Here is a 22,698-nt window from a genome sequence, read left to right as displayed (position 1 = left end):
CTGCCTGCCTGCCGGTGGGAGGGAGGATGGCGGAAGGCAGAGGGCTCGGGGCCGCCCTGGGCTCAGCATCGCGGGCTGAGGGATGGCCGGTGGGGGCAGGGAGCGGGGGAGGTCTTAGCCCGCGCATCTAACAGGGGTCTTAACTCCCCTCTGTTTTCTGCTTGCTTTTCAGGTCACGAATCAGGTAAGCAGCTTTTATCCGAGGTAACCTTTAGTCTCTCCGCAGCTTTCGGCCCATTTAATTTCGTTTTCGTGTAGTAAAGGCTCCTCTTTCTCCAACGAGAGTAACCCCTTCCTCACCTACGGGTGTCTGCGCTGAGCCTTCTAATATTGGACCTCACTGGCACCTCCTGAAGCCTCTGAGTGCATGGGGTCACGTAAAGATACTACATAAAAGAAAAAAAAAAAAACATAAATGAGAATAGATGGAGTCTGGCTATTAATGTAATGTAATCTCTGATCTGTTTCGAGGTGGGTATTAATTAAATATTTAATGATTAAAACATTATTATATATTTAGAGATAATGTGTGCCAGTTCTGGACCTGTACATGATGGCTTTATCTGCTTGTATGGATCTGCTCACATTGCTGGGCCTCAGTCTTTTTCTTCTTTGGCTGACCATAAGAAATAATGTCATTTTACCATATTTGCACTTTGCTGCTTATCCTTGACAATATCTGCATGACTTGCTGTTGCTGGTTTTGTTAGCGTAGTAGAATCCACACTAGAGAAAGGAAGCTTGTTCTAGTCCACTAAACCATGTAAGTGCTAGATAAACTAGCTGAAAAGAAACCACACATACTCCAACCCCGCATCACGTTCTCAGTGATTACTTTGAGCATCTTTAGCAAGTATTAGAGGTCAGATGTTGATCACAGCAGGCCTATTGGTAATGTTAAAGATGGTGTTTAAGCCAAAAGACTCTGAAGCTTCCAGCAATAAGATGACATTCTTAAAAATATATTGTTAACATATTTTGGAAATTAGGAATTTCTGTGTGCAAAGAATGTATTTTTTTTGTTGTCGCTCTGATATACTAACTGAGTCTACAGGAGAGTGAAGGGTTATTTAATGCTGGGTCATTTTGTGCTTGCTGTATAGTTTCCTAGAACAAATAATGTTACAATTCTTACAGTGTTGCTGCTGTGGAGCAATTTGAGAAGTTTTTAGTCCCACTCCTGCGTTAAAATTAACAACCTTTCCTGGGAGCTTTTCTTGAGTGTATGCTATAATTTCCTCATGTTTTAGGTTCTTTTTAATTTTGAAATTCAGAGACTAAATTCCAGTTTGGAAGAAAATAAATGTGAATAAATGATTAATAGAATTTCAAGTTCTCTAACTTCTTGCTTTCCAGATGTTGAGATGAGCTTATCACAGTACAAGTAAAGTCCTGTCAGCTGTGGAGTAGGAACTGAGGAGGAAAAACTAGTGACTTTTTCCAAATACATGAATTAACTTGTATCAGTACATGTTTATATTATGTGGAGAAAATCCTAGAAGAATGTTAAATGAACAATTCTAAGCGTGTTCAAAGCCTGTCTTTCTTGCCCATTGGCTTTGCATTGATAATGGATGATATCTGTCAGTTGTGGATGATCATGGATTATAGGAACTTTTACTTCGCAAGGATTTTCTTGTTAATATTTCTGTACAGAATAGGCCACTTTAGACCAGTTAGACTTCCTCATTCACTGTATTTTGCCAGTCTTAACTGAGCAGCAGTTGTTGATATCTAGACTGAGAGGTGTATTTTTTTTTTAAAGGAGAGGAAAAAAATAGTCAGCGTTGAATATGAATACACCTCACGTTATTAGTCTTTGTTCTTTTAATCTCATCATTGGTAAACTGTGTAACAACAGGGCTATTAGTCACCAGTTATTCATATCCTGCTTAAAACAACAATAATAGTAATTTGAGATTCAAATGAAGTTGCAAACACATTTTTAAAAAATCCTGTTAATTGCAAGGACAGGCTGTTTTTTGTGGTACTCTGTGCTGTGCTCTGTAAAATACTCTAGAATTCTTCAGGATTAAAAAAAAACCCAACAGTGTGCCCTAGTAGCTGTTACATATGTGTCTAGTAATAGTTTAATACATGTATCTCTTTACCCAGACATCTAGCCATGTGTTTCTCGGTGGGTTTCTTTTTTCTATTTTGTTTTTTTTTTAAAAAAATTTATTTGTTTTACTTGGGTGTTAGACTGTCCTTGGAACATACTACTTCTGGTAGTGTTTGTTATTGCTAGGTGTGGTAGTGAACTCTTAAAACCCCCCAAAATTGCAGTCACCTGTAAGATGCCTGGATTCTTAAGCATTGGATTGTAGTCAGAATTGTCATTACGATTTAACTAATGCTTAGCCTATTTTGATTATTGTACCAATCATTTTATTCCCTTTTTAATAGTACCTAGAAAGGAGATGCACTAAATGCAGATGCACAGTCTGAAGAAGATGGCCCAGTACCCTGTCTAGCTGAGTCTTGAAAGTGTCCAGTGTGGTGGAGTCAACCCCTCCCCTGGGGAGATTATCCCAATGGTTGACTGTTCTCGTTGTGACAAATTTCCCTCTCATGTCCAGTCGGAATCTCCCCAATGTGCATGCAACCACCTCCCAAGTCAGGTAGTGTCCTTCTTTTTCCAAGTCATGCATATTCAAAAATAACAAATCAATAAAAAGAAAAAAATATCCTGGCATGTATTTCTCAGTTGTAGGATATGTGAAATCTTTCCAAAATGTCTTGAAAGGTTTTCTCTATCTGAAAGCATTTATGTTATAAGGCTAGGAATTGTAAGGGCTACAAAGATGATGAGGGGACTGGAGCATCTCTGCTATGAGGAAGGGCTGAGGGAGCTGGGCTTGTTTAGCCTGGAGAAGACTGAGAGGGGAACTCATAAATACTTCTAAATATCTTAAGGGTGGATGCCACGAGGACAGAGCCAGACTCTTCTCAGTGGTGACCAGCGACAGGACAAGAAGCACAAACTGAAGCATAAGAGGTTTCAGTTGAATATGAGGAAGAACTTCTTTACTTTGAGGGTGACAGAGCACTGGAACAGGCTGCCCCGGGGGGGTTGTGGAGTCTCTTTCTCTAGAGATATTTAAAGCCTGCGTGGATGATGTCCTGTGCAAGCTGCTCTAGGTGACCCTGCTTTAGCAGGAGGGTTGGACTAGATGATCTCCTGAGATCCCTTCCAACCCTGCCATTCTGTGATTCTGTGAATTTCTAAACCCTTAGTGTATATAGGATCTGTCTTTGTGGATATGTGGCTGATGAGGATAAACAGGAATATTCTTTCGTAGCTTTAAAGATTTCTAATGGCAGTGACTCACTCAGAATACCACAGTCACATATCTGTAATAATCTTTTTAGAGAGAAGTCAGCATAGTTAAGTGTATAAGTGCCAATTTAATTGTCACAGTACTTTTTTTTTTTTTTTTTCTCCTCCACTTCTACGGACTGATAGAATGAATTGTTAGTTCGCCTCTGATACAGAAAGAGTTGATGATTCAGCATTTATAAAGCTCCACTTTGTGTACAGTGATGACAGGGAATGGTTTCTTCTTTTTGAGCTTCAGCTGGGGGTCCTGATGTGGCCAGTGCTTCCTGAATCTCTTACGAGACTTTCCCTGCTAATTGGAGCAAAAACGCAAGAAAACGGCGTTTATCCGCCCACTGTTTACCAGATGATGTTTGGCCATGTATCTTGTTCTCAATTTCTTCTGCCACCAAAGAAGACCCCAACAGACTGCATCCAAATTTTTGGAGCGAAAAGAGCAGACACAAGCTGAGTGTTTTTCATCATGACGTCTCTTCAGTCTGGCTTGCAACCCATGATTGATTCCCTAGCAAGCACAGATAAACAAAAAAGTAGTATTGGTGGATATCTTTCTTGATCTCCCATGATCTCTCTTAGCTTTCTTCTCACATGTTCTAAGAAAAATCCTTGCTTCCTGGATAAGGTACTGCATCAACTCATGCCTTCGTTATATCCAGATAAGGACAGAGTAATTGACTGCATCTTGTTACAAAGCTCAAGCACTGGCTTCAGGTAGTTCAGAGTTAACGTATTGAGAGTTGGCTTTTGGGTTTCTCTTGCCACATAGGGCTTAATTCTGGTTCTTAGTTACCTTCCAGCATTATTTTCAGGCCTTTGATCCTACTTTTTTTTTTTTTTTTAAAGCCATTAAGCTACTGAGAGTCAGCTACATAAAGAAATTATTTTTTGTCCGTAGGTGCCCTTGACAGTTGTGACTTTTAAGTCACAGGGGCAATAAAGATCATAAAACATAGAACAAATGGCAGAAGCTGGATACAGCTAGTCTTCACCCAGTTACAGAGCATTTCTTAAGGGTGTCAGGCAAATACAGAGATTAAGTAAGTATCTCAAGGAAATAAGCTTTACTCTTCCTAAAAGGTCTTTTCATTTTATGAGCACTGCAACACTACCACACAAGCTTTCCCAAAAGAAAGCCCTACTGATCGAAGTAATTGAAAAGGCAGTGCCCATGATTCCTGAAGTGTGTTGGGTGCTAGTACTCATAGGTGAGCTACTGTGTTGGAGTGAAAGCATGTTGGATGTGAAGAAACAGACGTTATTCTGAAAATGCTTAGTTTAGCTAAGCTCACTTTTTTTTTTTTTTTAGTTGGGAGGTGGGGGAGGAAGTGGAATTTAACTCTTCTGTTGTAAGCAAAGTGGAAATAGCAGAGATAGTGTGCATGCTTGGGAAACAGCCTGTTACTGTGAGCGTAGCCTCAGAAAGTGAAAGACCAGGACTCGGTTTGTGTCTTTCTGTAAAGAGAATACCCCAGAAAGCCTTCCACAGAGCCAACAAAGGGGAGGTGTTGAGACTGTGGCACAGTGTAGCAAAGAGTGAGCACAAGGACAAACATGAAGAGATTGTAGACATCCACTGTGAGATCAGTTGTTGAAGGACTTCTTCTAGTTTAAAATATCTCTAAGCTATATAGCCCTCTGATTGAGTTTAAATGGGTAGATATATTACAAAGGGAGAATTGCAACTTGTTTTGGGGTTTAAAGCATAATTCATATGAATAGCTGAAAGATTGACTTAGATCTGTCTTTGCACATTAGTAATTGAATGCTAAGAAAACCATGTATTTCATTCCTCTATTTGTACTTGCCACTTCTGGCCTTTTATTGTGCTCTTTTTTCTCAGTGTCTTATTTCTGTTTCAATGAAATAAACTAAAAATTGTAACAAGGAAACCCTTACTGCCTCAAACGCTGTTTAAGTGAATGGGGTGCTATAGAGTGGAAAACAAGTGATAGTGGTTCATGCGATAGGTTGTCTTGTTGCACTGAAGATGCTGTTCCTCGCTTCCCCGTTTTCCTTGGCTTAAGGGACCAGCAGAATCAGTAGAACCCAATTGTTGTTTTAGTGCACCATAAAAATTACACGTATAACAGCTTATTTGCAAGAGTGGATTGTTCTGGCTCGTGCCCATTATGAATAGTTGTTTAGATCACAGAGACAGGTCTCTTAAGTGTTTTTCGTAGCATAATGTGGTGTCCTGCTTTGAACCAGTGGCTCAGGAGCTGCACCTCAGGACTCTGTTCGGAGCATTCTGAAGTGCTCACTCACTGGGGCGGTTTCGGAGGAAGCCTGGGTCAGCTGGTTAGCCCGGCTTTCTGTGCGCTTTGCGTTGCTGCTGCTGTGATGTCCTGGTTCAATATATACGGCAGTGCCTGGGCATACTGAGTATTAAGTTTTGCAACTGCTTGATCGAGATGTTAAAAATACATACCTCTCATTGTGAAAATCAGGACCACTAACTGTAAGTCAGTGCTGTTCTTTCAGAAACCCTGAAGAAACTAACACAATTGGAAGGGAACAAATTTTGTGGGTGTAAGATTTCTCACATTTTTGATGAAGTCAAAAGTGTTCTCTTTTTTTTTTTTTTTCTTCCTTCACTGCAAATTTTGAAAAAAATAATTAAAAAAAAAATTGTGATGATAAATGGGCTGTATTCTTTCAACTTTATTATGAGATCCTGAAATACAGCACTTGAGAATATTAAAGAGTTTGTAATAAGTCTTGAATTTCCCAAGTAAATTTATTATAATGGAGTATCTGTTGTTTGAGAGAGAGTGGCCACAATATGATCTACGTGAGGAGTAGTTGGTAAAGAAAAATAATGCGCCTTCATGTAAGTTACAGCCATGTATTTGCTTCTGGTATGCCTTTTGACCTTCTGTATAGAAATGAAGCTTCTACAGCTGCTGCCATCTTGTCACATCAGACATTTTGATTAATGGTCTGAAAGATGCCTTCTCTAAAATTAATTGGAAAAGGATCCCTTCATTTTAATTCCATAAAGGTGATAATGAAACAACTTAGAAATATATCCTTATAATGCTGAAACAATACAATGTTGTTCACATGCTTCCCTTATTTCTAGAAAGGAATTTCCTTTCTGGAAAAAAACCCAGTTATTTTGTAATATGCTGCTCAAAATAATGTATCAAGAATTGAAAGCAAAATATTGTGCATTTATATCTGTAATATAAATTAGTTTAATTAGAATTGGATACTTAAAGGGCTGAATGCAACCATCTATTTGTGGATTTATATAAATTGTAATATAAGTTTTTATATTTTTTTTTTCTTGGTGATAATTGCATCAGACACATTTTATGCAGTATCTTACTACTCTCTAGGGAAAAACATTAGCTTCAATTTAACAAAGTGCCAAAAATGCTTATGCTTTTATGAAAAAGTTGCAAAATATTGATTGTCTTAATTGGTTTATTTAGATATAGTCCTTCCAGTTTCCTAAAGCCATAGGCATGTTTTGGTTTTGCAGAAGAAAGTCTTAACTGGTTTTGTGTGATACAGCGGTGCTTTAATCCACTGAGCAGAAGTACAATCAAATGTAGACTCTGTTGGTGTCTTGGTTTACATTTGCATTTAGAAGAGGATTACGACAGTTGGTTCTTCTCACAAAAGCTCTTTGACTTTTGCATCTAAGTGTCTGGAAACGTTTGTGCATTTCGCCAGTTTTGTGTTTTCATGGTTCCAACTTGTATACAAATACCACAGTAAGATGCGGAAAACTCAACGTCATGGTATAATGCCTTAGTATTTAGAATGTGGTGTTCTTGAAATATTTGCAAATGCTGTCCAACTTTAATTGCACCTAAATTTTGAATTCCATTTTGTTTCAGTGTTTGTTCTCGCTTTTTTTACATGCAAGTGACAGAGTGGAAAAGAGCATTGCTACTTCAGACAATAAGTAAATTGTGCATTAACTACAGTTGTGCATTAACTACTTCAGAAGTTTTTTGTTAAAAAAAAAAAAATTGCACCCTTACTTCTTCTTACCCCACTTACCCTTTCTACATCTCTGTGTAACTCTGTTGGCAGAAGCACTATTTTAAACTGCTGAAGTCCAGTTGCCTGGGTCAAAAGGTTGCTAGGTTGCCTTTGTCCACTGGGTTTCCATTCTACTTTTGAGGGTCTTTAATAATAAATAAATAAGCATGAACTCTTTTTTTTTTTTTTTTTTTTTTTTTTATATTGAATAAATGTCATGAACCTTAGAAGTAGCCAGTGTGCCTCAGAGCAGAATCAGGTATTAAAGATAACTGCTCGGTGCTTCTTCCGATGCCTAACAGTTAGTAGGTTGAAGTAGCGATACCGACAGTGAAAACAGCAGGGGTTATACCACATAGGTAACGTGCCTAAATGTGCTTATTGTAATGTTTTTGCTATTAGCTACCATTTAGACATACAGATTTACAGTTTGTGGTGATGTAGAATAGAATCAAGTAGGCTGGGAGGGACCTCTGGAGTTTTGTAGTCCAACCATGTTCTGTTTCAAACAGGTTGCTCGGGAACCTGTCAAGTTCTGAATTCCTCAAACGGTGGAGACTCCACAGCCTCCTGGGCAGCCTGTGCTACTGTTTGACCATGATAATTATTTATTTAAATTTATTTTTAAATGCTTTCCGTAACAAGTTCAGATTTCCCGTGTTCCAGCCTATGTCTGTTATTTCTCATTGTTCTACTGTGCACTGCTGAGATGAATCTGTCTCCATCTTCTCTGCACTCTCCCTTAGCTAGTTCAAAACAGTAATAATTAGGTGAGAAATATGTAGAAGGTGTGTGTCTGGAAAATTAATCTCAAAAGTGCCTAATGGTTAGCTGGACCAGTGAAAAACCAAGAAGTGTGTTTCAGGAAGTTATTTTAATACAACAAGAAAAAAGACAACTGAAAATATGACAGCAGTCAGTAAAAATAAAGTTCTGAAGAAGCTAATAAACTAGATACAGACATGTGTGGTGGTGTTTGTTGTTGCTGCTATTGTTTTTCCTGAGCCCCTGTAAGACTTCTGTAATGTAGCCAAGTATCTTTTTCTTTTTTTCTTTTCTAAGATAAATGTTCAAAGACATAAATTAAGAATAGTCAGCAATGTGATAAGCAGTGACTGAAAAAGAGTATCTAATACTCTCTTGTGCAGATCTAGAGACATATAAAGCTGGCATTTTATGTTAACCTGAGTATGTAGTATCAATAAGCTAAGAGGAAGTAGACACCTGAAAGTGAGTCAGCCCTCAGGTACCGTGTAAAGTAAGTACCCAAACTGCTCCGTCCAGTAGGCATCTGTAGAATAAAATCATTTGCGTAATTGCTGAATAATTGGAATGCAAAGCAGCAGAGGTCCCTCCCTTTGAATGACACTGTCTAAAAAGCACTCAGAAATTCCTGGTTTAGGACAGCAGGCGGGCTTTTGTCAGTGGGGAAGGGGTTGCTTCACCTCCTGGTGCATAACTGTCTCCTTTTTGTACCAGCATCTTTGTCTGGCCTAGAAAAAAGCTAGAAAAAGACTGAGGGAGAAAAAAAAGGGGGGTTAATTTACTTATCACTAAGGTATTCTGGTAACTTGCCAAAACTGAAGCTGTTGCTTGTGACGCCTCTTTTCTGACCTTCCTGTGTCACATCTAATACGGATTTTTGTCCCCCTTACCTGGGGTCCTAACAACTTGGTTTTACTCCTACAAAATTTTGTCTCCCTGAGCTTCCTAAATACAGTCTTGCCTTGCTTTTATCCATTCAGAACACAGTTGCAAAAGATTACTTGCCTGGCTGCGTCATCAATCAAATTGCTTTTTTTTTTTCTTTGCATGTCTCCACATTAAAAATAAGCTCTGTATATTTGTTTTAAGGGTTCTTCCCATCCTGCCGTGTACTGTTCATCTGTTACCCATCTGTCAGTCTTTCACACAGGGGTTTATGCTTCCAGTTTTTATCATCTGCTTACTAAATTTTTAGAGGGATATCTTTATCGTTTTTTTTCTACCAGGCCTGAATGAAACCCTTTTGGTACACCGAGAGATCACCTTTGCCTATTTTGAGTCTCTCCTTAGCGTTTTTTTTTTAATGAGTTCCCAATAAAGTTGTTAGGTTGCTTGTGTGTTTTAGGATCACTGTCATACTTATCCTTGCTGTTCTCTGTAGTGCTTACCATCACTTGTAGTCATCACTCTTATTGTGTATTGAAACTTAAAATTTCTTAGATTGTAAAGTTTCTAGGCAGTATAGTAATGTGAGTGATGAAAGGCACCCTATGTCTGCGGAGTTTTGGTTGAGTATTTCATTCAGGAGTGTGAGTAGCTATTCTTGGATTTATGGAACATTTTGTTGATTTGGGGTTTGTGGGGGTTTGTTTTGGTTGGTTGGTTTGGTTTTGGTTTGTTGGTGTGGTGGTGGTGTTTTTTTGTTGTTTTGTTTTGTTTTGTTTTTTTTTTTTGGGGTTTGTGGGGGTTTGTTTTGGTTGGTTGGTGTGGTGGTGGGTTTTTTTTGGTTTTTTTGTTTTTGTTTTTTTTCCCCCCAGTGGTGTAAAACAGGACAGGAGAACCTAAACCACTTGTTTGTCCAGTAGCTTAATGTGATCCTTCCGGCATTGCCTCATCTGGTTGTGGGGTCTTTTTCTAAGTGACTGTTGTTTTTATTTTGTTGGGGTTTTTTAACCCTTATTTTATGAAAGCTTACAAAATAATAAATGGTATTTTTTCAGTTGCATTACTTTTCCCACAGTTCTCAATAACAGCAGTAAAAATGATGGAAAGATTAGTCATTGGCTTAATAAGAAAAGCACTAGAAGTACAAATAGTATTTTAATGCACTCGTACACGCACTCGCTTCCCCTTCAGAATTTATTTTTTTTGATTATTCACAAAGAGGTAATTATCTTCACAACCTAGAGCATTAGAACAGGAGTTCAAAATACTGTCTTCTGTGTCATCAGCTAGTAAATACTTAACACTTTCCCTTTTCCCCATTTTCATTAAAAGATAATAATTTGGCCTTCTTCCCAATCTTGGCAAGACTTAAAGGTGGTACAGAACCAAAAGAGCTTGGTGTGTTACATAAGCAATTTTCTGAGTGAATTTTCTTGCTGTACTTCAAGACTACCTCATTTTTTAAAATAGTCAAAAAGGGTAGGTTCTGCAAAGCCTTAATTATGACTTGTGCCCAGTCCCACAAACCTCTGCATAAGGGAACAAATTTCCCTAAGAGCTTGATAAAGACACTTTCTTTTCCCCCTCATCTCCCTTTTCCTCTTTGAATTTATGGTCAATCCACATTTTTCATTATTAGTAGGTAGTGTAAGAAAAAGAGAAAAATGGGGAAAAGTGTTTACATGGCCTTATGAAAAGAAAATCTCCATATTTTGCAATGCAGCCAGAATCAAATACTGAACTAGCTCTTTGAACTGTATAGATTATTACTGTAGATACACAGAAAGCCACATTAATTTTTCCAAGATACTCTTAATTTTTTTCAAACTTAAATCACCTTTTCTTGCCCTTGGTTTTGATTTCATATCTTGCAGTGTAAAATGGAAAAAGAATAATGCATTTTAAATGGTAAAGTGTGGATTGTCCTGTTTCCCCCCCCAAACACTGGCTGCAAACTGCAGCTTCATTCTCTTAATAAACTTAAGGGTATGTATATTTTCTATTGTTTTGCCCCCTTGTAGAAGATATTCCTAAGTGTTACTGGTAAAAATCTTCCTTACTCTTTATAAATACTTGTTGTCCGTACATTCAGCCTTTGTACAAACTGTCTCCTTTATATCTCTAAATATTGAGAATCAGCCCCTTGGCTATGTCTCTTAAAAGAGACCTTGCCTCTTGCCCAATATTACTTGAAAGTAATATCTGAAGGGATCTCATGTTAGATGAAGATACTTGTATTTAGTTGTATGATCTCGTGTTTTGATTTAATAAAATGCTCCTTTTGGGTATTTCTTACAGGTATATCTATGTAGGTATAAATCTGCTTAAACATGGCATAACTGTTACTGAATTCTTGTGCATATCTGTAAACCTGCTCACTAGGATGATTATGGAAAGAAGGGAGTCAGCTATGCCTTTCATTTAGGCTTATAATCTTATGAGATTCTTAAGCATCTTTACCGCAAATAAATAGATTTCCTCAAATAGCATTGGGCAGGGAGTATGATGAAGCTTTTAAAGCAATCTTTCCCCTCTAAGAAAGGTAATGGGCAAATTACTCTGGTTGTCTACAGTATCACTTTTGGGAACAGCATTGTTAACTGCAGAGTTGAGTTTTGTTGAGAGCTGGCTAAAGAAGTGCTTTAGGAGTTCATTGTTTTTCCGTTAGAGAGCGTAGAGAACTATTACTTGCTGCCTGTTTTTTAGGCATTTAAATTTACAGCTGTTTATCAACAGACTTTCCTTATTTTACACTCGGGAGCCCCAGGTGACTGGGTAAGATTTTCCTATAGAATATGTTTTTTCCAGCAGAAATATACTAAATTGTGAAACATTAACTTTTTGAAAATACTCAGGGTTCCCACATCTTTTAAGTTTTTCTCCAAAATCTGTTTCTTTTACCAGTAGAAGTAGCGTTTCAAAATGGGATTTGCGTATGCTACAGTGTACAGTTAGCTTTTTTCTTATAAGTGTGCATATAGTAACAACATTTTTTGAATTCAGTTAGGTTCTTCTAGATTTTGGTAACAGAAATATTTCAAATCGTTTTAGATCATATACAGTTATTAAATCTGTAGCTGTTGTGGTACGCAACTTACCCGAGTAAAAGAAGAATATCTAATTAAAAAGTGAGCACCCAGTTGTAGGCTAAGGTTGTGAAAGCTTAGTAGGCACTACAGTCTCTTTCCTTATTAAACGGCTTAATGTTAGGTAAAAGATCCAAAATCACTTTTTATATTGTGACATATAGCTGTAGTATAGGAAAGATAATCAGAAAGCTTTTGGCTTAGACGCCGTTTGGAATTTCTAAAGAAGCAGCTGAGAATTGCTTGGAAGATTCATGATTATTGACTGGCATTTAATCTTTGTCTACTTCAAAATACGTTACTCTACCATAGTTTGAAAGGACTTTTCATGTAAAAGAACACCTTAAAAGGTACACCTACTAAAATACGCATTGTGTGTCTCTTTGCTCAAAAGGCTATCGACGATCACTTTTTTTTTTTTAATTGCTGAAACCCAGCAGCTCCAGTATGAGCACTAGCGTCAGGTATTGTGAAGTACTCAGAGTCAAATAATACAATACGTTTATTCATATGTGCTCTGACTCATGATTTCTAGTTAAAGTGAATATTTAATACTTCTCTGTTTTGTGACAAAACACTTTCAAAATGGCTGAAATGCTTTAATGCTTTAGTAAATAGTGCTGAGAGTGTTCTTAATTCCCTTTCATAAAGCTATTTAAGTAAATAAAACAAGGGGATTTTATGTGTCATTGTTAGCACTACAATTTATTCAGCCTTATTTATTAAACTTGAATCTTTTTATTGTCCTCTATTTTCCTTAAATTTTGGAAAGTATGGGTTGTTGCAATGTATTTCACGTTGTAAATACTCTGTTATGCTTCTAAAAAGATAGGTATATGAGCATGCTCATTTAATAGTTTTTTTTTTTTTTTTTTTTTCTTTTCTTTTCCAGTTTCTCAAACAATTAGGTATACATCCCGACTGGCAATTTGTAGATGTTTATGGTATGGAACCAGAACTGCTTAGCATGGTGCCAAGACCTGTCTGTGCAGTGCTACTTCTCTTTCCAATAACAGAAAAGGTAAATGTTTATTTTTTTTTTATATTTAATGAGAATGAACAGTTTGAAGCTTGTACTTTGGTGTCATAATAGAAGCAAGATGAGACTCAAACCTTATTCAAGAGACTTCTTAATTAAAACCAAAATTAATAACAAAATGCTTCCTTCAGAACCTTCTTTTGATAACCTTGCATTTATATTTCCAATTTCTTTTCAAATTGGAGTAGGAAAAGCTAAATTAGAAGCACAGCCTCACGTTCTTCTATTACAGACAATTTAAGGCTTTTTTTAAAATATGCACTGTGAAATGGCTCAGTTCTGCTGCTTTTAGCAGGAAGCTACAATAGCATAAGCAAAACAAGAGGTAGGGTGTAGGACTATAGTAAATGCAACTCCTATTTGAGTTTTCATACTGTTGCATAGACCAAACTTCAATCCACTTTCAGTTCAGTCATCAGTACCAGTATGGCTTTCGCTTCTTGGACCAAAGAGGCAGAGAATTCCCCCCCCCTTTCTTTCTTGATGTTAGACTTTGAAACACTTGATTTGGTTAAATCTTCAAGTCTTCTTATTTTGTGTCATCATATGCTTTTGCATAGAGAAGACATAATCTTGCAGATTTACTTCCAGCTTTACGTAGGTTGAAATGTGTGATTCATATTGATCTTTCAATTTATAAGAATCTTGTGTGATTGTGATAAGGTCAGTCAAAAAGTTTGAGGTGCATCTGCCCAAACTTTTTCCTTTTAATGTGTCTCTCAAAAAGAACACGTTGGTTTATAAGGACAAAGCAGTTGGCTATTAAAACTTAACTTCTGTAACAAAACCAGTTTAAATAGAGAGAAGAGTGACTAGGTCAGTCCTCTTACTCATTAGGTCCTGTAAACCTTTGCATTCTCAGTTTCTCCAAAACAGCTTATGCAGGCAGTCCTTTTCAGGCTTCATTTCAGCCACCTTGATAGTTTCGAATTTAAGCAAACTCTTAACTGTCCTCACCTGTCTTCAGCAAATTTCCTTTCTGTCACCTTTGAGGTGTTGTTTTCTGTGTGCTGTGGTTTCTCTCTGGCTGCTTGGGCAACAGGTCTGAGCTCCTTCTGTGACTGTCACTTTTCTTTTTCCTTCCTGCCTGTGCAAACTTCCTTTCTTGGATCTTGCTATATGGGAGCATCATCCCATGGGAATGAACAACCTCCCTCTTGTTCCGGAGGGCGTATCCGATTTCATCCCGAAGAAGCATATGACAAACAGAACCAGAGAAACAGCATGTGCTCTGTTGCATCGATCAATCAAATTTGACCACCAGCCAAATATTTAAGATTTTCTCCAGCATGTTAATCCTTCAGAAACATAAGGGACGCAAATGTTTCTATCAACTGAAGTTGATATCGCCTGAGTGTGTGAGGGCTGAATCTTTCATGTGAAGTCCCAATGTTCTGAAGCTTTTGTTTTTCAGTGTGAACTCCACAAGACTCTTGAGCATTATTTTGTGTTTCTGGAGTACTTTTCCCCTCCTCAGTCTCCCTTTCAATATGGCTTGTTATATTCTGCTTTAATTTATTTGTGTTTCTTGGCTGTGTCTATGTTTATGAAAGTGTGCCTCAATTAATTTTTTTACCTTTGTAAACAATTTTCTATCCTGTCTTTATTCTTCTGTCTAGAAGTTCATTTATTTCATGTTTCCTATACATCAATTTGCTTGAACTTGCTTTTAGGGCAAGATGCTCTTGTTAACATATAGATAGTCTTAGGGTTATTGCCCAGTTTAAATGACTTCCTTAGTCTGCATTGTGAGTTCTAGACAGAGTGAGTACTGTGAGCGTTGGGTTAAGAAACAATATAGAGTGATTCAGTTGAGTAAGTTTACATATACTTGTCAGAACACGTGTTAAGCATTTCAAATTACAAGTTGAGTTTTGGTTTTTATTAGTGAGCTGTTTTTTTTTTTTTTTTAAATTGTTTTTGCTTGAATAATGTAGCCAGCATCTATTTGTACTATTTGTGAAATGTCTGTAATTTTCCTTCTAGTATGAATCCTTCAGAACCGAAGAAGAAGAGAGAATAAAAGCTAAGGGGCAAGATGTGAAATCATCAGTGTATTTCATGAAGCAGACCATTAACAATGCTTGTGGAACAATTGGGCTAATTCATGCTATTGCAAACAACAGAGATAAAATGAACTTTGGTAAGTTCTGTTGGGTGGGTGGGTGGTTGGTTGGGTTTTTTTGTTGGCTTTCCCTTTTTTTCCTTAACTGTGGGGAGGCATTGAGGGAAGGATACATTTTTATACTATTTTCTCTGGATATAACCATTCATAAAGGGCAATATCTATTCAAAGAGCATTTCTACCTGTAATCATGAAAACAGTATTCATACTTATCCATGAACTAAAGCACTCTAAACGTTGCAAACTGCAGCAGATAACAAGTGTCTTAAAGATATGATGTAATTATATCTTTTAAATCTTTCATTGGATATAAGCCTTCTGTAAGCTTTGAGTGAAGTTGGAGTTAAAGCATGACTCTAATGATGTCTTTTTTTAATTTTTTTAAGAAACTAATTCTTCACTGAAAAAGTTCCTAGAAGATTCATTATCTATGACTCCTGAAGAGAGGGCCAAATATCTAGAAACTTATGAAGTTGGTATCCTGTGTCTTTACTTTTACTTAAAATGGTGTACGAATTACTTGCATGAGCGTGTACTGTCCTTAGGACTTGATCCAGGAAAGCACTTTAACAATTCGATTTTACGTGTGAGCTTGTGATCAGACAGTTGCTACAAAGAAAACTGTGCTTTGGTAGTTTAAAGTATTCCTGCCTGCTGATAGCTCAGTCAGCGGAATGGATTTTGTCAATGTTCCTCATCCATATTAATTCACTGGCTTAGTTTAAAATGACTTCAAAATGGATAAAAAGTGTGTGCACAATCTTTTTGGTGGGTTCAGGATGCAGTTTAATGGTCAATTTAAGCTGATCTGGGGCTATTGCTGAAAGGATGGACCTTCCACTGCCTCCTTTCATTTGTGCCTTCTAGTCATCTCTCTTTGGCTCAGTTTGGGGCACACAAAGAGCTGATTTGGCTGAAATATAATCTTCTTCCCCCGCACCACCCCAGACAGTTGGATGAGCTAGCTGATAATGTGATTAGCCAGATCATTAGTGTTGTTTGAAAGGATGCAGCAGAAACATCTGGCCAGTGGTGGAAGATGAGAATGGTGCTATTGCTCCTGATGGTAATGATGATTCTCTCTCAAATGAAAATCTTAATAATTTCCAAGACTTAGTTCAATTTAAGCTTATTGTGAATCCCTCAGGAATAAGGGTGTTAACATGTGGCTGAGGAAAGCAGTAACAAACAAACAGGAGTGATTCGATGACATTTTTCTTTGGATATGTTGGACTCAAGATGTCTGATCAGAGCTTCCAACTAAAGTATTTTGTCTGCTCAAGGAGTGATATATAACAATAACACTTGCCTGTAGCATTTTCTGTGTGTAAAAGTGCCATTACAAACTGTTAGGTATTTGATTTGAAATGACTGTGATGAAACTGAAGTATTGGTCTTAAGCAGAGATCATTTGTTTACTAATTTTATTTATTACAAGCACTAAACAAAAATAGTTACATCTGTGGCTTTTGATAAAATGAAGAACATACAGTTATTATTAAAACACTGGAATTCTCTCTTTTAAAGTCTGATTGAAATATGTTTTAATTTTAGGCTATTCGTGTCACTCATGAATCCAGTGCCCATGAAGGTCAGACTGAGGTATTCATTTTTAAAAAAAATCCTTGTTAATAACTACTTCGAGTTGAATATCATTGAAATGAAAACAATTCTATATTAAAGGTTTACAGTGAAACTGAGATGATTGCTTGGTTTGCAGTATTGTGTCATTAGGGCACAAAATCAAGTGGCATTGTTGTGAGGAGAACCAAACTTGAATCTTGTTTGGGTTTTTTTGGTTTTTAGGTGTGGGGTTTTTTTTAAGTTTTTATATAACATGGATGGTCTTTTCAAGCTTTATTCCAGAATAAAACAGTCAGTAATAGTATTTTTAATGAAAGTTGAGGTTTTGATGGTCCAAATTTGTAGGTAAGACTGTAAGATCCATAGTAATCGTACAAGCAGAACAAACATTTTATGAGATTCTGAAAAGTTTCTCTTCAGGAAAAGAAATATTACAGTACTTGTTTTCCCATTGTGTATGTGCTGTTTGTACACAAATACTAATTCAGATAAATTCTCACTAATACCTGTACTTATAAGCTTTTATCCCTCAACAGATTGGGTGATACAAAAAACCCCAACCAAAAGAACCCCAACCCCCAAACCAACAAAAACCCTTAAAATAAACAAACTTAACATTCAACATCTTTCTGCTTCAGTCATACTAAAGCAGTTTCCCATCTTTCCAGTTCAGATTTCAATATTTGTTCCACAAGAAGAAAATTTATTAGATTGTTGCTAGCACTGCTTTGTTTGACAAATAGAGGAACCCTCCTTTGGCTGTGACTCTAGTGGCTCATCTGCTTTCTTTTCTTTTTTTTTTTTTTTTTTAAGTACAGTATGTGAGGTTTTCTTTCTTTTTATGGCTTGTGTTGTGTTTTCTAAACATTGCAGGAGAAAGCAAAGCAGTCCTTTCTGCTCCCTCTTGCCCCACCATCTGAAAAAGAAAACGGAGAGAATTGTTTTAACCATTTCTATTATAGATACTCCACTTCCTTTGTGATATTTTCTTTAAAAAATCCCCCACCACTCTTTCTTCTTATCTCTTTCTCTAAATTAATCAAAGTTCTACATTTCAGGAAGAAACATCAGAACAAATTCATATTTGTCTTCCTTTTCCAAGTGAGAGACTCCAAAAAATCTGGTCTGTTTTCTTTACAAATAAGTCCTTCTCTAGATATTCTTGGCAAGGTCAGCAACAGAGAGGCTATGGAGATTATTCCTACAAGTTGCTGAAGACCAAAGCTTTTTCTAAGATCCTTGTGAAAAAGAAAAACTTCTTTAGTTGTTTTGATGTACTGTGATATTCATCCAGGGAATGGTTTGTCTAAGCATTCTTCTTGCAGAAATTATGAAATGATTGGGAAAGAAAATGCAAGTGCTGTGTAGTTCCTGAGAGTCTTCATAAAGATTCAGGAAGCATCTAAGTGATGGTGGAATCCCCTAATAAGAGACAGTTAACTCCTTGAACTTCAACAATTTAATTTCCTAATCAAGATAACCACAATACAAAAGTTCAATAATCGTGTGGAAAGATTAAGACTTTTCTTCATGATAAAAATTTACAAGATTGTCTTAGCAACTATGTCTAAACAAAAATATTGGCTAGGTAGTAGTTTCCTTGTTAAATATTTATTATTCCATTTTGCATAACTGTATTTGGATGTAATTCAATACGGATATTCCTTAGACTGGTAAAATAACTTTTTCCTGTCTTTCTGTTTCCAAAGTTGAAATAGTACCATTGTTGAATACATGCCCTAGGACCTTTTTTCAGAATCATTCTGAACCATTGACCAAGGAGGGAAGAAATAAACAAGTTATCTTACTGGGATATCTTAATTGCCTGAAGATCCTGTCCTACCATACTGCAGTTAAATTGGCAGCAAGGCCTCCCCTTTTATCTGTACAGGAGGAATTGCTTTACTTTAAAGTACAATTCTTTTTAAGTAAAACAAATTCTGAAATGTGAATATGCTGAGAAGTGTAACTGAGAGTTGGAGGAAGTTAATCTCCTAGTCTTTTTTCTTCCCATGGTACACTTTAAATGTTGCATGTAGTGGTGAAGGGACTGATGAACAGCATGCCCTTGAAGGTGGTGAAGTTAGCATATGCAGGTCATCTAAGGATGTTGACTTGTCCTGAAGGGTAAGTTGATAATTTCTAGCACCCTTGGAGCAGGAGAGAAGAGAATCCCATTCCTCCTGCATATCTGTTATTGTTAGGATTGCTTTCCTGAGAATTGAAATTTCCTTTCAGAGCACTGGAAAGGAACATGTTTGCCTTCCTGTGACTCTGTTGGGTTTTTGTTCGTTGTTTTTTTTCTTCTGAAATTGTTGCCTAAGCTCAACTGTGTTAGGCAGAATAACTTCCAAAAGTAGGATGTATGGCAGTCATCTTTGCTGATTCTGTTAAGAAGCTTTGTAACTGCTTTCAAGATTCTATTTTTTCCTTCTACCATGCAAAACACACCATCATGCCATTGAGATAAAAGTAAAATTTTCTGGAATATTAAGATATTGAAGGTTTAAAAATAGCAAAGAATACAGACAGGTTCTCTATTGAATATACTTTTTTTTTTTTTCTCTTTTCTGGGCTCTCGTGTCTCAGCTATTTGAAGATTCAGCCTTAATGCTTCTAAGTAAAGCCTTTACTTGTTGATTGCTCCAGACAGTCTTGCTAAGTCTTCACAAGCTTTTTTTATCATCTCAGTGGCTACTTGATTTTTACAATATGCTAGTGGATTTTCTGCTTTTGTTTCTGTTCCATGTATGTGAGTATTTCAAACCTCAAAATAAAGCAAGTCTATCTAGAAATAGGTTATAAGTAATAGAGTAAAGCAATGCTATCTTTTTAGTGTCTGTGTATTCCATCTATTTGTCTTGTCTGGTGGGTAGAGTTTGTTTCTGGTTTAGGATGATCTGTAATCAGATTTATTTTTTTTTTAATTTCTTATGTTCTGAAGAAGAGTTCTATTTGGGGAAAAAAGTATTTGACAAGATATTACTTGTATAACTTTAGCGGACTGCTAGATTCTACATTCCAGTTAGTGATCACTGGAAGAGAAGAGTTATGGTGATCAGTTTGCTTCTGGGATTTATCATTAATGTGTGATCTATTTAGATGAAGCATTACAATGAATTGCAAAGCAAATGGATTGAAGCTCAGAGCTATAGTGTTCTGCCCTGGTGGGTGCTGTAATGGGCTTCCCAAGTTTGATAGCTGCGATTAATTTGTCTAGTTTCAAAAAAAAAAAAAAAAAAGGCTGTGTTATACATAACTTTTAGTTTATATAACTTTTGGTATTGCATTTAAAACTTTTACAGGCCATCTATAGACTGGATTAAAACTGAGTATTTTGAGGAGGTTTTTTGTATTAAAATATGTGATGTTTTTAATGAAGTTTACTGAACTTTTATTAAACAACTTAAAATATTTTCTTAAAAATAGAGAAGCCTTTTTGTTCTTTCAAAAAGATTAAATTTAAAGAACAGTTAAGCAGTTTTCACTTTGCTAATTCATTTCAGGTTTGCAAATTAAAAGAATTGTATATTTGGGCTTATCCTTCAGGCCCAGTTTTGGACCAGGTTTGATTCAAGTCCTGTGCTAAGACTCCTGGATTCTGGGGCTCCATGGCTCACTTTTTTGCTACAGTAAAGCAAATAAATAGATAAAGCAGTCCTATAGGTACTTCTAAGTGTAAAAAAAAAATGTAGGTCTGTTTAAAATTACTTCAGTAGCAAGCAGTAAGATGTGGGAATAATTCCACAGAAGCAGCGTGGTGTTGGTTTCAAGGGTGGTTTGATTCTGGTCCCATATTCCAGTACCATAATGAGGGCAATTAATGTAAGACTCTTGTAACAGTCTTTCTGTTAAACTTTATGCTGCTGAAGCTTACACTGTCTCAGGTGACAGGTATTTCATATCTAAAGCTGCCAAAAAAGGGATCTAGGTCTTTACGATAAAGCTTTATGGTTCCAGCTCGCCCTCCTTTCTATGTGATAGCTCCTGAAAGGCAGCTATTGCTGAGGCTAGGATAGTTGCCAGCTATTCGAGATCACCTTTATTCTTCTGTGAGTCTACTGCTGGGTGTATACTTTTGTTTATAATATCTAGGGTGTCTGAAGATGTGGAAAATAGAACCTGCTTCTCTGCAGAACTGCACACACTTTTAAGCTGGCCCTTATATCGTTGCTTCTTAATGAGCAGTGTTTGAGTTTTTCTGTTTGTTTTGCATTTGTTTTTTTCTTTTTATTTTTGTTCTTCCTGTGCTTCCTTCAGCAGCTCATGAGCTGCTGAAACCCTGCACTACCACACATCTGAAAATTTGGTAGCCTCTTATAAAAAAACAAACACCACCACCACCCCCAAAAAAACCCCACAAGCCTTCAAAAATATTAAAAAGACATTACTTTGTGGATGCTAAATCATTAGTTATCTATCTCATCCACAGTGATCATTAATGAAGAAGTTACGGCAAACTCTGAGGGAGGAAAAGTAGCAATTAACAGCACTGATCAGGGTTAAGTTCATATCTAACTTTTTGTATTACTATCTTGGGTTGCTTTCTTTCAAAGCAATCATAGTAACTATTTTCAAGTAACCAGAAAATCTGAGGGGAGGGTTTTTTGAAAACAGGAAAACATCTCATTACATGAGAGAGACTTCCAGGTCTAGAGGCTTTTGCAGAGCAAATAGCCCTTTTGAATTTGGAATTGGTGAAAAAACTTATTTTGTATCCTACCTACTCATTTTCATTAATAATAAAAAGTTCCTGTATAGTTTTCTGAGTAGGAAAGGAGGAAAATGCGAAAGCACACTTGTTATAGAAATAAACCCGTAGAAATTGTTTAACTCAATTAAACAATGATATACTCTGATAGCTCGAGGGAAGTTATTTCAGGTAGAAAATACTACCTGTACTGATTCTTGAAATAAATGACCTGCTTAATATGTGAATATAACAATGTGAGTAGCAAGATATTTTTGTTCTGCTCTCATTCACTGACATCCATATCCACTACTTGGCCACTATGCTTCATTACAGCTCAATTCTACAGTAAGGAAAATGGCAAGCTATGCCATATAAAGTACTTTTAAAAAGATTAATTGGCCTTTAGTCTAGGAATTAGATCTAGAGAATAATCTGTATTCAGTTTCTGCATGTCTAAAGGCTTTGATGTGCTTAACTCTTGTTCAAGTACTTTTCTGATAATAGCATCTGAAGTTTTAGCCAGATAAATATATACCACTCAAATAGTTGTGGTGTTAAGTAATTGGCAGGCTGTTTGTGCAATATCAAGGTATCACTAACTGCTGACAAATGGCTTTCCATATCACTTTTTGTTACAAAGTTCAAATGGTAGAGTGAACTTTTTATTATGTCTTGCGGTACTTGTGGCACATGGAACCACTTTTGTGTTTGAGGTTGAAATTTTTTTGGACAGCGGAGTTTTAGCAGGGTTTATGCATCACTGCTTAGCAGAATGTGATTTGTGGTCTTTGGGAAGTTTATTTCTTTAACTGTTATTACAGCATAGCTCAAAATAATGTTTCAATCCAGCAAATAAATACAAGTGAAATGGCCGCTTAAAATATCTGTGTTACATGCTGGTTAGCGAATAATAAGAGCTTTTGATTTTTTTCATGGCCTAAATTTGTGGGAGAAAATTGGGAGCTCTCAGCTTTCCTTTTTTTCTTTCCTTTTCCTTAAATGAAGTTCAACCTACAGTGTTTCAGTTACTAGTTATTATAGAAGAGAAAAGAAAACAGAATTGGAGTATAGAATATATCAGCTACTGGAAGCACAGATAATACTGCCTTTGGTTCTGTAACTCCTGTTTGTTTTGGTGGTTGGCTGTTGGGTTTTTTGTTGTGTTTTTTTTTAGTACACTTCATA

The 22,698-nt window shown here is 36.6% G+C and overlaps 1 protein-coding gene across 3 annotated transcripts in view; it reads left to right on the top strand.

The window, feature by feature from the left end:
- Window positions 1-178: 178 nt before the first annotated feature.
- Window positions 179-22,698, top strand: part of UCHL3 (ubiquitin C-terminal hydrolase L3) — a 42,688-nt gene continuing 20,168 nt past the window's right edge. Inside the window, exons 1-5 of one of the 3 annotated variants that reach the window (XM_009646998.2) lie at window positions 179-184; window positions 12,965-13,093; window positions 15,098-15,254; window positions 15,623-15,708; window positions 16,791-16,838. In XM_009646998.2, coding sequence (XP_009645293.1) covers window positions 13,019-13,093; window positions 15,098-15,254; window positions 15,623-15,708; window positions 16,791-16,838 — 366 coding nt within the window. In that variant the 5' untranslated portion in view covers window positions 179-184; window positions 12,965-13,018. Of the gene's footprint in view, window positions 185-417; window positions 472-2,557; window positions 2,622-12,964; window positions 13,094-15,097; window positions 15,255-15,622; window positions 15,709-16,790; window positions 16,839-22,698 lie in introns of those variants that run through there. The other 2 variants (XM_035902401.1, XM_035902402.1) reach the window with 2 other exon arrangements.

This window comes from Egretta garzetta, unplaced genomic scaffold (assembly GCF_000687185.1).
Source record: "Egretta garzetta isolate BGI_Z169 unplaced genomic scaffold, ASM68718v1 scaffold129, whole genome shotgun sequence".
Classification (NCBI taxonomy): Eukaryota; Metazoa; Chordata; class Aves; order Pelecaniformes; family Ardeidae; genus Egretta; species Egretta garzetta.
Note: the sequence above shows the minus strand (reverse complement) of the source record. Positions and strands in the feature narration are given on the sequence as shown.